Genomic DNA, 14,415 nt, shown 5'->3' with positions numbered 1-14,415 from the left:
AGAGATCTGAGCCTTTGTCTCCAGGGGTATTAGAGCATCTTCCATGGTGCTGATATGCTGTTTAGCTGCAGCCATTCTCTTAGCTTTTGCACGTTCTGCCCCCGCCACAACCCTCCCTTCTCCCCCCCCCCCCCCCCCCCCAGCTCAACATTTCCGTCATCCCCTCTCCCCCAGGGCTGCGTGTCCCCTGCTCAGCATGGCCGCCGGCATCCTCTTGAGATCAAATCAATTGGTCTTCCAGGGGTTAGCTCATGTCTGGCCATTTTTAACTATCCTAAGGGTTGCCGGTGTGTGCATGGATGGAGCAAGAATCGGGCACTCCTCTCCCAGGATCAAGGAGGCAGGATGTCGGACTCAGTCTGAGCTCGCTGTCCCCACTGCCTACATGTCCAGCGCTAGGCCCCCCCCCCCCAATAAATACCAGATATAATCATTTCTAACTTTTTTTTTCATGCTAGCCCCTATATATGACCACCCCTTTGGGTGGTCATATATATATTTTCCCCTATTAATTAGTTGCTGGCATGACCCCATTTGCATACTTCTGTGAATGGTATAAATCCCATCTGTTGTATGTGAAGACGTAGATATTCACGTATAACAATTAGTACTTTGAGGAGGCCTGTGCTGTCATGGAAACCAAGGCCGTAGAATTAAATATAACCAGAGATGTCCTAGATTGTGAAGAAATGGCATGTTGCAGTTGTACGTATTGATAAAATCTAGAATAACACAAAAGAAACTCCTTTGGTGCAAAAGAAGAGGCTGAATAATCTTGAAACTATAGTTTCTGGATATCAGGCAAGTTAACAAATTACATAATTTTGACTTTGGAGGCTGATTGAATCCTTTGTAACGTGTATGTTAAAAGTATTTATTTTGTGGAGACTAAATGGGGGGATTTATATGTATCCTTTGCCTACTTGGTTAAAAGGAGGCAGCTGTTGTATAGGTATATCCAGCATTTGCATGATATTGGACTCTATATCTTTTTAGGTCCACCTCACTACCTCCTTAGGGGAAAGGGTTTGACACCTGAGCAAAACAAAGTGTCTGTAATTCTCACTCCTGTATAGATGGTCAGAAAATATGGCTATTGTAGTTTCACCTGCAGCTCCTGCTCCTCTAAGGCAAGCAGGCCTAGTGGTACTTTGTGTAATAGGTCCTGACAGCAACAATGTTATATTCTCTGGCCAATCTATAGAAGAGGCAGAGCAGAAAACTAAGGAGGTACCCATGATATGCAGGCGGTACAGGTGTCCCTTGAGGATGGAGATGACTGGGTGCCTCGACTGGTGCATAGTCAAAGGCAATGTGGCAGTAGGTGAAACAGAAGATTGGGCTAATAGAAGGAACATACTGATATTGGTTGGCAGCAGGGTGACCACTAAGCCAGGGTAGAGACAGTCAGCTGGTATGCAGTTGTTCTAATGTGCATAGAGGTCAGTCCAGGCAGCAGACAGAATCAGTAATCTGGCAAAAGGTTAGTCTAGGCGGCAGGCAAAGATTTGATCAGTAAACTGGCAAGGGTCGGCTAAAAGGCAAGTCAGGATTTTGGTACAACAGTGGCAGCTTGTGAGGAATGTTGAGGTGCGTGAACGCAGTCCAGACAGGTAAGGTCCTTACCCGTGGAAGTAAGCTAGACAGAGTTTAGGGCAATACAAGCAGTGTGAAGTGAACGTGTAGTTGATTGTCGCTGCATTCTGAGCCATTCAAATGTGTACAACTTAAGCAGTAAACTTGTCATGATGGCATTAGGAAGGCTGCAATCCTTGACACTCTTCTAAAAACACTCATTTTTTTTCTGTTCCTCAAATCTATATCTGGCTTTAGGACATTTTGAGTCCCAAGTATGCAGATCAGGAGAGTCAGAGAAAAGTCAGTAAAGCCAGTGGATAATCATGACAACTGCCATTTTCATAAATCATTTAGGAAAGGCAGTCTCCGTTCTGATTTTGGTGCTAATTTTAAACAGACAGTTCCCAAATCTGTTTTATTGATTTCATAACTTTTTTTTTTTTTTAAAGATACTCTTTAAGTATTTTGCAGTTAAGGTACAAAACAAAGCCTATTGGGCATTGATTTTATTTTTTGACAAATGGTACTTTGCTTTTGAAATACTGGCAATTCTAGATCTGAGTCAGTTATGACAAACCTAGAATGGGGCTAAGGAAATTTTGTAAAACCTTCACAACATTGTAGTTATATTAAAACCACATCTATTGATTGGTGTCAAACAAGTGCGTTTTTTTTTTTTTTTCCCCCCCTTTTTCAGGTTTGTCTTGGGTAGCTGGTGATGCTGAGGAACTGCCCTTTGCTGATGACAAGTTTGATGTTTATACTATTGCCTTTGGGATTCGAAATGTGACCCATATAGAGAAGGTGAGTGGAAAACAAGCAAAAATGACAATGCAGAACTATTTGTAAAGTTTACATTTACTATAATGCTTTGATTGTAAAGGCCAGGCAGGTTTCCCCACCCAGGCATAACCCCTTCCAGCTCACTTTAAGTCTCAGTTTTGAGCTAGTGTCATTAGGTGATGGATGCATCTGTGACATCTCAAACTTCTTTCCAAAGCTATTTTGCCTGTGGTCTTTTATCGGAAGGGCATTATCCAGACTGGTCTCCTTTTTGGTCCTGGAGCTCAGGGGAATGGTACCCATATTCTCCTATGGAAGATTAGGGGCAGTCTGTAAGGTTGTCTTTTGGCACTGGACCCTGCAGACCGCAATCAACAGGGGAATTGCATCAATTCCACTGGCTGCATGCTGTACAGGTCCAAGGCAATGATTTCTTGTGGGAGTCATGTCCCTAAATTCTCTTTCAGGTATGCCTGCCATGATGGGTGAAGTTTTAGCCTTTTATGGCCCTGCAGTTGGATGGCAGGTGTCCCTATCGGTGGTGTATTTGTGGTGATCCCTGTGTGCCCCCAGTGTGCTGGCTAATACCTGCTATACTATTTGTTTCTGCTATATGGAAGTAGTACTTTTTGACAAAGGCAGGACCGCACCACATGTGCGCAACACTGATCTCTTTGAACTGCGTTTGTGCATGCCCAGGGACCACCTTGAGGTTCACGTGTATCCAGCATATCTTACAACCTCATCTTCTGCTGTAACAGTGTCATGGTCACTCCAACACTCAGGTGCTTTAAAAATAAATTCTTTATGCCTGAGATACCTACTGTAGAGGTTTTTTCCCCATCAGATGTCTTGGGTTTTTACCAGACACTCTCAGTTGGGGACTGCTCACATATTGGGTTATTATACATATACAGGTCTATTATCTGAACAAGCCATGATACTGAGAAGGTAGGGAGGTGAGTGGATTGTCGATAGGGTGGGCTCCCAAATCCCTTTTATCAAGTAGGGAGGACCCCCTGCATAGTCTGCCTAGCAATGGTTCTCCTAAGGGTCATCTTCGTTTTGAATCCTTGCCCTTCTCTAATACTTCCACTATTTCAGGGGTACATTTATCTAATTCTTTTGTATCTAGAGAGGAATTTTCAGTGGCCATTTCTGGTTTGCATGAACAGCTCTCAGATTTTCACTGCATTTTAATGCCTGGGATGCAAGTGCGGGTGCTCTCCCTCACCAATCCTCCCCCTCTTGTGAAACATTTATTTTGGTCAAAGCGGAGGTGGTGGAAACCAGTGGGGATTGGGTATCCTGTTTGGATAAATATTCTCAGAAGGAGCCTCCCCAGTCCAGGGCTGTCTAGGTTCAGTCACAAAGGATCACATTAGGTTTTCCTGCTGACCCAGTATGTACAATTTAAAATGTTCACTTCTGGATTCCTCTTCTAAAGTCACTGGATTTGCATCCTGGCAGCCGCGTAAGAATCCGAAATCTTTTCCTGCACATCCCCATATGGGGATCTATCCTAATTGTGCTTACTTGGAGAAGATTTTCTTGCCACCCAAGTGATTTGCTTAGCAGTAACCAATAGAGGAGGAATAGGGCAAAAAATGGGGTTCTCTGTTCATCTGGCAATTTCCTACTTGATTAGGATCCTGCCAGTCCCTCTGGATGAGGTCCCAGTCTTCAAAGACACTACAGATTGTTTGGAGGCCCTATTTAAGCAATCCTTCCTTCTGGTTGGTGCAGTACCGAAACACTGTGGTTGGGTGTTTGCCAAGCTCCTAAAGTTTCAGCAAAGTGTTTGCTTCCTTCCAAAAAAGCATGTCAAATGGATCCTGCCATTTTGCAGTACCTGGAGGATTTCTTCAGGGTGCTGATTTCTCGTTTGATGCCTTGGGGGACTCCGAACAGTAACTGTGTAAGCTGGGCACCATGTCCATCAATATGAGGAGAATCCTGTGGCACAAGTGCTGGCTAGTAGAAGAAGCAACTTGGGAGGCTGCCCTTTTGATGGGGAGGCATTTATTTGGGCCATCCTTGGATGGGTGCTTTAATTCAGAAGGTGACAGTGGGAAAATGCACGATCCTACCCCTACAAAAAAGCGAAAAGAGGTCAAAAACTGGTGCAGCCTTCAGAGGCCAAGAAGCATTCTTCCAGTAAGCAGCAACCCCCCCTACCCCCAAGTGGAAGCCTACCACCCAATTTGTTTGTTTTTTTTTTTTTTTTGTATATAAGCACTACACCATTATTTTAATTTCTTGGTTGTCTTTGTGGTTGCCCTTACATTAGCTTGTAGTGTTTCGGAGGTGGCTACACTCTCTTCCAAGGAACCTTTCCTGATTCTTCACCAGGATAGGGTGATATTAAGGCCTCTGTCCTCATTTTTTACACAATGTGGTTTCCTTGTTCAACCTAATTCATGATCTTGTGTTTTTGCCATTTTTTTTTCTGTCCTAATCCTAAACATCCTAAAGTAGCTTCACTACTTTATTCAAACTTTATGGAATTATCCAAAGTCTCTTGGCAGTCTGATTCCATTTGTTCTACCTGAGGGTCTATGCAAGGGTTGGGCTGCTTCTTGATCCACTGTTTCTAGGTGAATTTGACTTCTTATTTCTCAGACCTATGGTACCAAGGACAAAGTTCCTCCAAGGTTCTTGGGCCAAGGCCTACTCCATCGGGAGTGTCAGTGCTCCCTGTTCAACAACAAGCGTTTGTTCAAATTTGTAAAGCTGCTACCTGGTCTTCTCCTTACATGTTTAGTAAGTTCTACTAGGGTAGTGATCATGCCTCTGCGGACACATTTAGTATGTTTTACTAGGGTGATGGTAATGCCTCTACCACCAATTTTGGACAAAAGGTTTTGCTAGTGGATTTGTAGTGGGGTTTTCCCCTATTCGGTTTTAGGCATGTAGGCTAGTTTCAATGTTGCCCACCCCTCAGGTTCAGGCAACCAAGTAGTCATGACTGTGAAGAAGCCCTGTGTCCTGTGATGCAAGACAGTTGGATTTTTGGTTTACCTGTAAAATGCTTTTCTTGTAGCACATTACAGGACACGGGATCCCTTACCTCTTTCGTCTGTGTTGCTCATTTCTTGCTACAGAACTGTCTAGCTTGGTGAGCTGGCAGAAGTTATGCCTGGGGAGGGGGGACCTGACTTTTATTGGCCAGTGTCCTTTTAAGGTGGCAGCATAGCCCAAACAGTTATGAATATGAAGAAATCCTGTGATCTAAGCTGAGAAGAATATTTTACAGGTAAACCAAAAATCCCATTTTTTTTTTTTCAAAGGCTCTTGAAGAAGCGTATCGTGTGTTAAAACCAGGAGGAAGGTTCTTATGTCTGGAATTCAGCCAAGTCAATAATCCATTAATAGCAAGGTAATATTTAACTTTACAATAAATTGCAGCACTGCTCATCTTAAATGGAAAGTGAACACCTTTTGGACTTTGAATTTACCTTTTTAATTTTTAATGAAACACAATTTGTGCCTGCACTATCATATTTCATTATTGTATTCTATATAAAGGTTTGTAGATACTCCATCTAGTGGCTATCTGAATTTAACTGAAATCAGTCTCCCTCACCAATAACCGATTAAAATCTCAGCCACATGGAAGTATTGTCTTCGGTCAGTCAAACTTGACTGACTAAGGTGCATTAAGCAAGATCTATATGATGCATTTCTAAGCAAAACCTGCACGTGTAATGAGCAAATAGGACTGCTCTATGCGTGTTTTGCAATTGTGCATGCAAAAAAAAAAAAAAAAAAAAAAGCAACAAACATTAGCAATTATAAACCATTATTCCCCTTTAAAAGTATAGTATTACTTTCCCTTAGAATGTAAAGGGCACCTCCTAATCAGATAAAACAGCGAGGACGGGGGAGGGACATGTAATGTGTTGCTCTTGACTTGCTGCATCATCCTTATAACTCATTACACTGATGATTAAAGGTTAGGATTAAAGGCTAAAGTAGAACTATAGGCAAAACCATTTTTTATTTTGGCTAGAGTAAGGGAGGGTTATAAGCCCTGTAGGAATTTTTTTTTCTTTTCAGCATCTGTGTCCCATTGTGGAGATTTTTCTTCACTTCCTGTCTCATTGCCAAACAGGAAGTTAAGGAAATCCCTGCAAATTAGGGAATTCCTTTGTCTCCTGGGTCAAGATTTCCTCTCTTGCTGTTCTGGGGACAAACCAAAATGGGGTTTTCTTTTACTTTCCCTTTTAATGATAATAGTAAACAAGACAAATAGAGAGGTAAATCTCCTTAACGTGTTCTAATCTATCTCCACTCTATGCAAAACTTTAGTTGTACTTTAAGTTTAGGAACAAAATGTTTTTTAAAAAATCAGCACGAGGGACATTACGTATTTTAATCTAAAGTGTCCCTTGTGCTGATGTTGACTGTAATAGTGGAAATCCAAATTATTCTGCCCATCTCTCATTCCCCCAAGCTCATCAAGAGTACCAAAGATGCCCCTGCCCTTTCCGCTCTGATACTTGATTGGGGGTGGGCTTGTAGAAAATTGGTTTCATAAAAAGTCTGTCTTATTTGCTATCTTGTGGTACAACCCTAAGCAGCTGGCATTTGAAGTGGAAAAAAATCACCTAACAAATGTGTTTATAAAATATGCCAAGCAAAATGCAAATCAATCAATCCTATCGTGCTTAAAATCTAATGCTATATACCCATACAACTATTGTATATCATCACATGAATAAAAGAAATCAACAAATTGTGTATCACATTAGTAAAAATCAAAAACTCAATATTAAACCTCCAAATTAGATAGGCCTTTGTATCACAATGTCATGGAGAACAGGGCTAACTGTAGAGAAATTTGGCTCCCTCGATACAGAGGTCTTCAGGCATGATGATCAACTCAACAAAGATAAAGGAATCCCTAGTTTTATCCATAATACCCAAAAGCTTTATTATGAAGCTAGTTACACTTGCACGAGTTTTTTAAAATAGGCTTATCTAATGACTGCAAGAAAACACCTTTCAAGGACTGGTTCAGGCATCTTAGGCAGCACCTCCCACATGCACAGATTGGGAGGACAAGGAGATATGGCGGTGACCGGGCAGACATGCCCACATTTCTTTGGGTGATCCACAAATTGTATGTATTTTGTAGGTTGGCTCCATTCTCCTTTCTAGTGGCTCTTGTTGAATTGAGGACCACTTCAGTCTGTTACAGTGGGGAAAATAATTATTTGTGCCCCTGCAGATTTTGTAAGTTTGACCACTTAAAAAGAAATTAAGGGTCTATCATTTTTATCATAGGTATATTTTAACCATTTCCCACCCGTCCTATAGCAAAATGACAGCTGCAAAGTGGTTGCACTATCCTGACTGGGCATCCAGCAGGATAGACCACTCTGCGTGCCCCTGAGGGCCGCGCAGAGTGGTGATTGGTGGTGCGGTGTGTCATTTACCACATCTCCGATCCCGGTAAAGAGCCTATGACATAGGCCCATCATTGCCATCTATCAGTGCTGCCTATCAGTGCCCATCAATTCTGCATATCAGTGCCACCTATCAGTGCCCATCAGTGCTGCATATTAGTGCCTCATCAGTGCCTGTGAGTGCAGCCTCATCAGTGCTCGTCAGTGCAGGAAAAAACGTATTTATTTACAAAATTTTATAACATAAACCAAACTTTTTTTTTTTTTTTTTCAAACTTTTTTAATTTGTTTAGCAAAAAAGAAAAAAACTTGCGGTGATCAAATGCCACCGAAAGAAAGCTCTATTTGTGGGAAAAAAATTACATAAATTTAGTTTAGGTACATTGTTGCATGACTGCGCAATTGTCATTCAAAATGCGCTAAAAGCTGAAAACTGGCCTGGGCAGGAAGGGGGTGAAAGTGCCCTAAATGGTTAAATAAGAGACAGAATAGCAATCAAAAATCCCAAAAAAACAAATGCTATAAATTAGGCTGCAGTTCAGTGAGTAAGATTAAGTATTTGATCCCCAAGCAAAACATGACTTGGTACTTAGTGGAGAAACCGTTGTTTACAAGCACAGGGGTAAGACGTTTCTTGTAATTGGTTACCAGGTTTGCGCACACATCAGGAAGTTTCTTGGCTGTCTCTTGGCAACTCAGTTTCAGCTCCCTCCATAAACTTTCTATAGGATTAAGGCCTGAAAACTGACTAGGCCACTCCATGACCTTAATCTGATTCTTCTTGAGCCACTCCTTTTGTTGCCTTAGTGGTATGTTTTGGGACATTGTCATTCTCGAAGACATATCGACAACCCCTCTTCATTGTTCTGGCTGAGGGAAGAAGGTTCTCATCCAAGATTTTACAATACATGGCCCAGTCCATTGGTCCCTCCAATTTGGCAAAGTCGGTCTATACCATTATCAGACAAACAGCGATAAAGCATAATGTTTCCACCTCCATGCTTGACTGTAGGGATGGTGATTTTAGGGTCATAGTCAGCATTTTTCTTCCTCCAAACACAGCCAATCGAGTTAATGCCGAAGAGCTCAATGTTGGTCTCCTTTGACCACAGCACTTTTTTTCTCAATCCTTCTCTGAATCATTTAGATCAGTGGTTCTCAATTCCTGTCCTCAGGACCCACCAACAGGCCAGGTTTGCAGGATAACTAAAATACATCACAGGTGATATAATTTGCTGCTCAGTGATTGCAGTATTCTAGTCTACATCTCCCCAAGGTAATACTCAAAATCTGGCCTGTTAGTGGGTCCCGAGGACCAGAGTTGAAAACCACTGATTTAGATCAATATTTTACATATTCTTTTTTTTCCAAGTTAAATATATATTTTTTCTGGTTGTGGTACACCCGACCGAAATACAACTTGCCACTCTCCCCTTACGCAGCGCCACCTATCCCTCTCACCCCTTTTTTGTTCAGATCTGTATAACCCTTTGGTTATATTTAAAGGAGGCTGCAGCCAATTACTGACCATAGCGTGGAATCCTTTTTTACATTACTGAATTATTAAGATGTTCATTGGCATGACTGTACATGTGCCTTCTTGAGGAGGGGGACTCGTCCTGTTTGGAGGAACAAAAAATGCTAACTAGGACCCTAAAGGCTCGTACACACTTGACGAAAATCAGACAAAATATTTTCTCTCTCTCATGCTCAGCGGTCATAACCGTTTTTAGTTGACAGTGCATAATGCTCACCAAATTTCTCGTCCAATTTTTTTTATTTTTTTTTTTGTTTTTTTTTTTTGGGACATTTGTTCCTATACTTCTGGGTTGTCAGCAACTTCAGATCATGCGTGGCCTTTCGTGTCCGATTTTTCGCGAACGTACTGCATACACATTAAACGAAAATTGGTTGTGCTGGGGACTGACGATAAAAATTTTGGTGTTTGTCCCTCCGTTTTTTTTTCGTTGAAAATGTCGGCATCGGCTAATGAAAGTTGTGTACACACTAACCGAAAATCGTAAAATTTTACCTCGGACGGGAAATTTCGGCAGATTTTCTACTAGTGTGTACCCCACTTAAGAACACCATCCCTACAGTCAAGCATGGAGGTGGAAACATTATGCTTTAGGGCCGTTCTTTGGAGTGGTCTAGCCAGGTCTCCAGACCTTAATCCTATAGAATGTATGGGGGTGGCTGAAACTTTGAGTAGCCAAGAAACCTTAAGGATTTAGAGAAGATCTGTAGATCTAAAGAAGAGTGGACCAAAAGCCCTCCGGAGATGTGTGCAAACCTGGTAATTAATTATAAGAAACGTCTTACCTCTGTGCTTGCCAACAAGGATTTCTCCACCAAGTACTCAGTTATGTTTTGCATGGGGATCAAACACTTATTTTTACTCACTGAACTGCAACTCAATTTATAACATTTGTATCATTTGTTCTGGATTTTTGGTTGATATTCTGTCTCCATCATTTAAAATACACCTATGATAAAAACTATAAACCCTTCATTTCTTTGTAGGTGGGCAAACTTACAAAATCTGCAGGGGATCAAATAATTATTTTCCCCACTGTATGCTAATATATTTTTTCTTTTTCCACGGATGGTTCTGCCCTCTTCATGTCTTGGATGAAATGTTTTGTCTGCATTTTTGATCCAATTGTTTTTAATCACTGTGTAAATATGTCATTTTAACAGGTAAGTACCGTAATTTGACACTCATTCTGTATCTGTAAAGCCCGATCTCATTGAGAACCAGTTATCTGGTTCTTTTTTTTTTTTCTTTTGTTTCGTTTTCATAGGTATGGATGTAGATACTGGGGTTGTCCTCTTAGGCTTCTTGTACATTAGCAGCTCCTAAGCTTGAGTTTAGGAGCTTTGATGTTTGGGTTTTTTTTTTTTTTTTTTTTTTTTGGCCAAAGCTCCTAAACTCCCCTCCATAAAAGCCTGTGTGTCCATGGACACACAGGCTTTTATCAGAGTTTAGACGCTGCCGCATTTGTGTAAGCTTCAGCTTTCCTCTCCTGAACGTGGAAGAATCGCATTCCGGATAGGAATGTTTTGACCGGCGGCCGCAGGAAAACACGTATTGCGTTTTCCTGCAGCTGGGGTACATGTAGGCCAAGTAAGTGTACATGAAGCCTTAGTCACATTTGGAGGTTTGTTATTGTATTTTGGATTTTTATACTAATGTAATACACATTTTGTTGATTAAGTTCAATCATGTGGTACATGTCATTTATTTAGTATATAATCGAAAACAAAAGGGTTCCCCTGTGGGTGAGACTTTAAAGGCACTGATATTTCAGAAATTACACATAGGTAAGAATACAAAAATGTAGCTTTATTGAAATTGTTTATACAAAATATATAAAAGATAAAAGCAGAGGCAAGCAAAATTATACATCACATTACAGGGTTGAACATCCACCATAGGACCCCCATGTAAACACCCGACGCGTTTCGGAGAAACACTCCTTCTTCAGGGGTGCCTTGGGAGGGTGGTCTGTAAACAATCAGTGTAAATGTACATATTATACATATTGCAAAGTTAATCTGGCAAGAAAAAATAATCAAGTCAAAAAAAGTGCACTTACATGTTTCACTGTAATGGTTAAAGAAAGAGTGCCTGCCTGCAAGGCTAAAAACAGAACATCGACAATGCCAGCGTGGGTCTATGGTAAGCCGATTAAATTCGATGGAGTTGGCTTCATACAGAAGGAGAATTTTTTGATTTGTAGAATTGAAGTTAAATCAAGGTTGCTTGCTACCAGACAACTGTGTGGGTCTGGGTGGGGACAGCTGAAATCCCAAAAAGAGGCAATCCTGCTGGGCAAAAAGCCAAAGTAAAAAAGAAAAAAAGAAAAGGAGTATATGGTAAAAAGTGTGTCATATGAACAAGTCAGGGGACACACAAGACACCTAGGGGTTAATCTCACCAGAGAGCTACTACCCATATAGGAGCTACAGGCTCTCTGAGGTGAGAGAATCATCCTGGAGGCTCCAATGCTCATAGATATATAGCCAAATAGAATAATTATTGAGTAATTTAATAAAGAGAGGGAGGGGGGTTGGTTCTTTTTTCTCTAAGTGAACATTACAACTACTTAAGAGCAGAGGAGCCAACAAGAATGGAGATCCCAAAAACAACAATCAAAAAGGGTAAAATATGTCTAAGAAATATAGAAATACCTTTTCAAATCCAATCTTGGCAAAATGAATGCAATAGCAGGATAGATGTTGCTCCACGCTCGGCAACATCGTGGAGCAACATCTATCCTGCTATTGCATTCATTTTGCCAAGATTGGATTTGAAAAGGTATTTCTATATTTCTTAGACATATTTTACCCTTTTTGATTGTTGTTTTTGGGATCTCCATTCTTGTTGGCTCCTCTGCTCTTAAGTAGTTGTAATGTTCACTTAGAGAAAAAAGAACCAACCCCCCTCCCTCTCTTTATTAAATTACTCAATAATTATTCTATTTGGCTATATATCTATGAGCATTGGAGCCTCCAGGATGATTCCCTCACCTCAGAGAGCCTGTAGCTCCTATATGGGTAGTAGCTCTCTGGTGAGATTAACCCCTAGGTGTCTTGTGTGTCCCCTGACTTGTTCATATGACACACTTTTTACCATATACTCCTTTTCTTTTTTTCTTTTTTACTTTGGCTTTTTGCCCAGCAGGATTGCCTCTTTTTGGGATTTCAGCTGTCCCCACCCAGACCCACACAGTTGTCTGGTAGCAAGCAACCTTGATTTAACTTCAATTCTACAAATCAAAAAATTCTCCTTCTGTATGAAGCCAACTCCATCGAATTTAATCGGCTTACCATAGACCCACGCTGGCATTGTCGATGTTCTGTTTTTAGCCTTGCAGGCAGGCACTCTTTCTTTAACCATTACAGTGAAACATGTAAGTGCACTTTTTTTGACTTGATTATTTTTTCTTGCCAGATTGACTTTGCAATATGTATAATATGTACATTTACACTGATTGTTTACAGACCACCCTCCCAAGGCACCCCTGAAGAAGGAGTGTTTCTCCGAAACGCGTCGGGTGTTTACATGGGGGTCCTATGGTGGATGTTCAACCCTGTAATGTGATGTATAATTTTGCTTGCCTCTGCTTTTATCTTTTATATATTTTGTATAAACAATTTCAATAAAGCTACATTTTTGTATTCTTACCTATGTGTAATTTCTGAAATATCAGTGCCTTTAAAGTCCCACCCACAGGGGAACCCTTTTGTTTTCGATTCTGTACCCGGGATGTGGCACGCTAGGGACCACTCCACATGAACTACATATGTACAATTTTATTTAGTATATAGTTTACTATTTGAAGCACTAGATAGGATTGATTATATGCATTCAGCACGACCTAATTTACAAATACACTAGAAAGTGTAACTCTCTAATATACATTTTTTTTTTTTTAGCAGACTGGCATGCTTAAGGTGCCCATTTATTGCCTAGTATTTTGTAGGCATTGTGCTTTATTCGATCATCACTTGCAATGACCAGACCATGTTTGGATCAGTGAAGAAGAGATTTTCTTGCTTAAAAAACAGTATCCTTGTTGCTCAAGAAACCACTTATCTGTAGAGCACTGAGAATGCTTGTTGAGTTGTGATCATTCATTTTAAAGTACAGCTAAATCATACATATCGATACTGAATAGGCACATTGGTGTTGTGATAGTTCTAAGAGGAAGACAGACAGTATAAAAAAATGGCATAACGTTCTTTGTGTATTTCTGCATGAAAACAGCCTTTACAATAGAATGTAGAATCTCAAACATTACCTATTATTATTTTCTTCTTTTCAGGCTTTATGATGTATATAGTTTCCAAGTTATACCAGTGCTGGGAGAAGTCATAGCTGGAGACTGGAAATCTTATCAATATTTAGTAGAGAGTATCCGACGCTTCCCTCCGCAGGTAATATTTATGACTGATTGGTGTCCCATGTGCCTTTTATGTTCCAGTTTTAGGAAATGGTTCAGATTTGTTGTGATCTTGCAGGAAAACCCCCAGATGTTTGTAGGTAGTGCAATTTAGGCTTCATCCCAGCCAAGTGTAAGGTTTGTAAGATACCTGATCTATAATGTGTTAGAACAAATATGCCACACTAAGGTAGAATAAATGTAACTGGGCATTACCTGAGATTATACTGGAATATGGAGTTTTTTAGGTCATTTTATATGTAAACCCTCACCTTGTAAAACAAAGCATTCAGTTTAAAATAGAAATACAAGGCAAAACGCACAAAACGCACAAAACGCACAAAACGCACAAAACGCACAAAACGCACAAAACGCACAAAACGCACAAAACGCACAAAACGCACAAAACGCACAAAACGCACAAAACGCACAAAACGCACAAACACACACACACACACACACACACACACACACACACACACACACACACACACACACACACACACACACACACACACACACACACACACACACACACACACACACGTTTTTTGTTTTTTTTTTCATAAGTGATTACATACCCTCTGTTCTCAACTCCATAAGAGCTGGGGAAGGAGAAAAAAAAAACAGCACACTGAACTTCCCAGTGAAAGGCTATTTTTCAGGACAAGTCTGATCATTGGAGGAAAGCATGC

The 14,415-nt window shown here is 40.7% G+C and overlaps 1 protein-coding gene across 1 annotated transcript in view; it reads left to right on the top strand.

Moving 5' to 3' along the window:
* Positions 1 to 14,415, top strand: part of COQ5 (coenzyme Q5, methyltransferase) — a 43,900-nt gene that overhangs the window by 28,449 nt on the left and 1,036 nt on the right. Inside the window, exons 4-6 of the mRNA XM_082269653.1 lie at positions 2,276 to 2,382; positions 5,652 to 5,740; positions 13,604 to 13,715. Coding sequence (XP_082125779.1) covers positions 2,276 to 2,382; positions 5,652 to 5,740; positions 13,604 to 13,715 — 308 coding nt within the window. The remainder of the gene's footprint in view (positions 1 to 2,275; positions 2,383 to 5,651; positions 5,741 to 13,603; positions 13,716 to 14,415) is intronic.

This window comes from Pelophylax lessonae (genome assembly GCF_965119305.1).
Source record: "Pelophylax lessonae genome assembly, chromosome: 1".
Lineage (NCBI taxonomy): Eukaryota > Metazoa > Chordata > Amphibia > Anura > Ranidae > Pelophylax > Pelophylax lessonae.
This window is presented reverse-complemented; position numbering and strand designations above follow the sequence as displayed.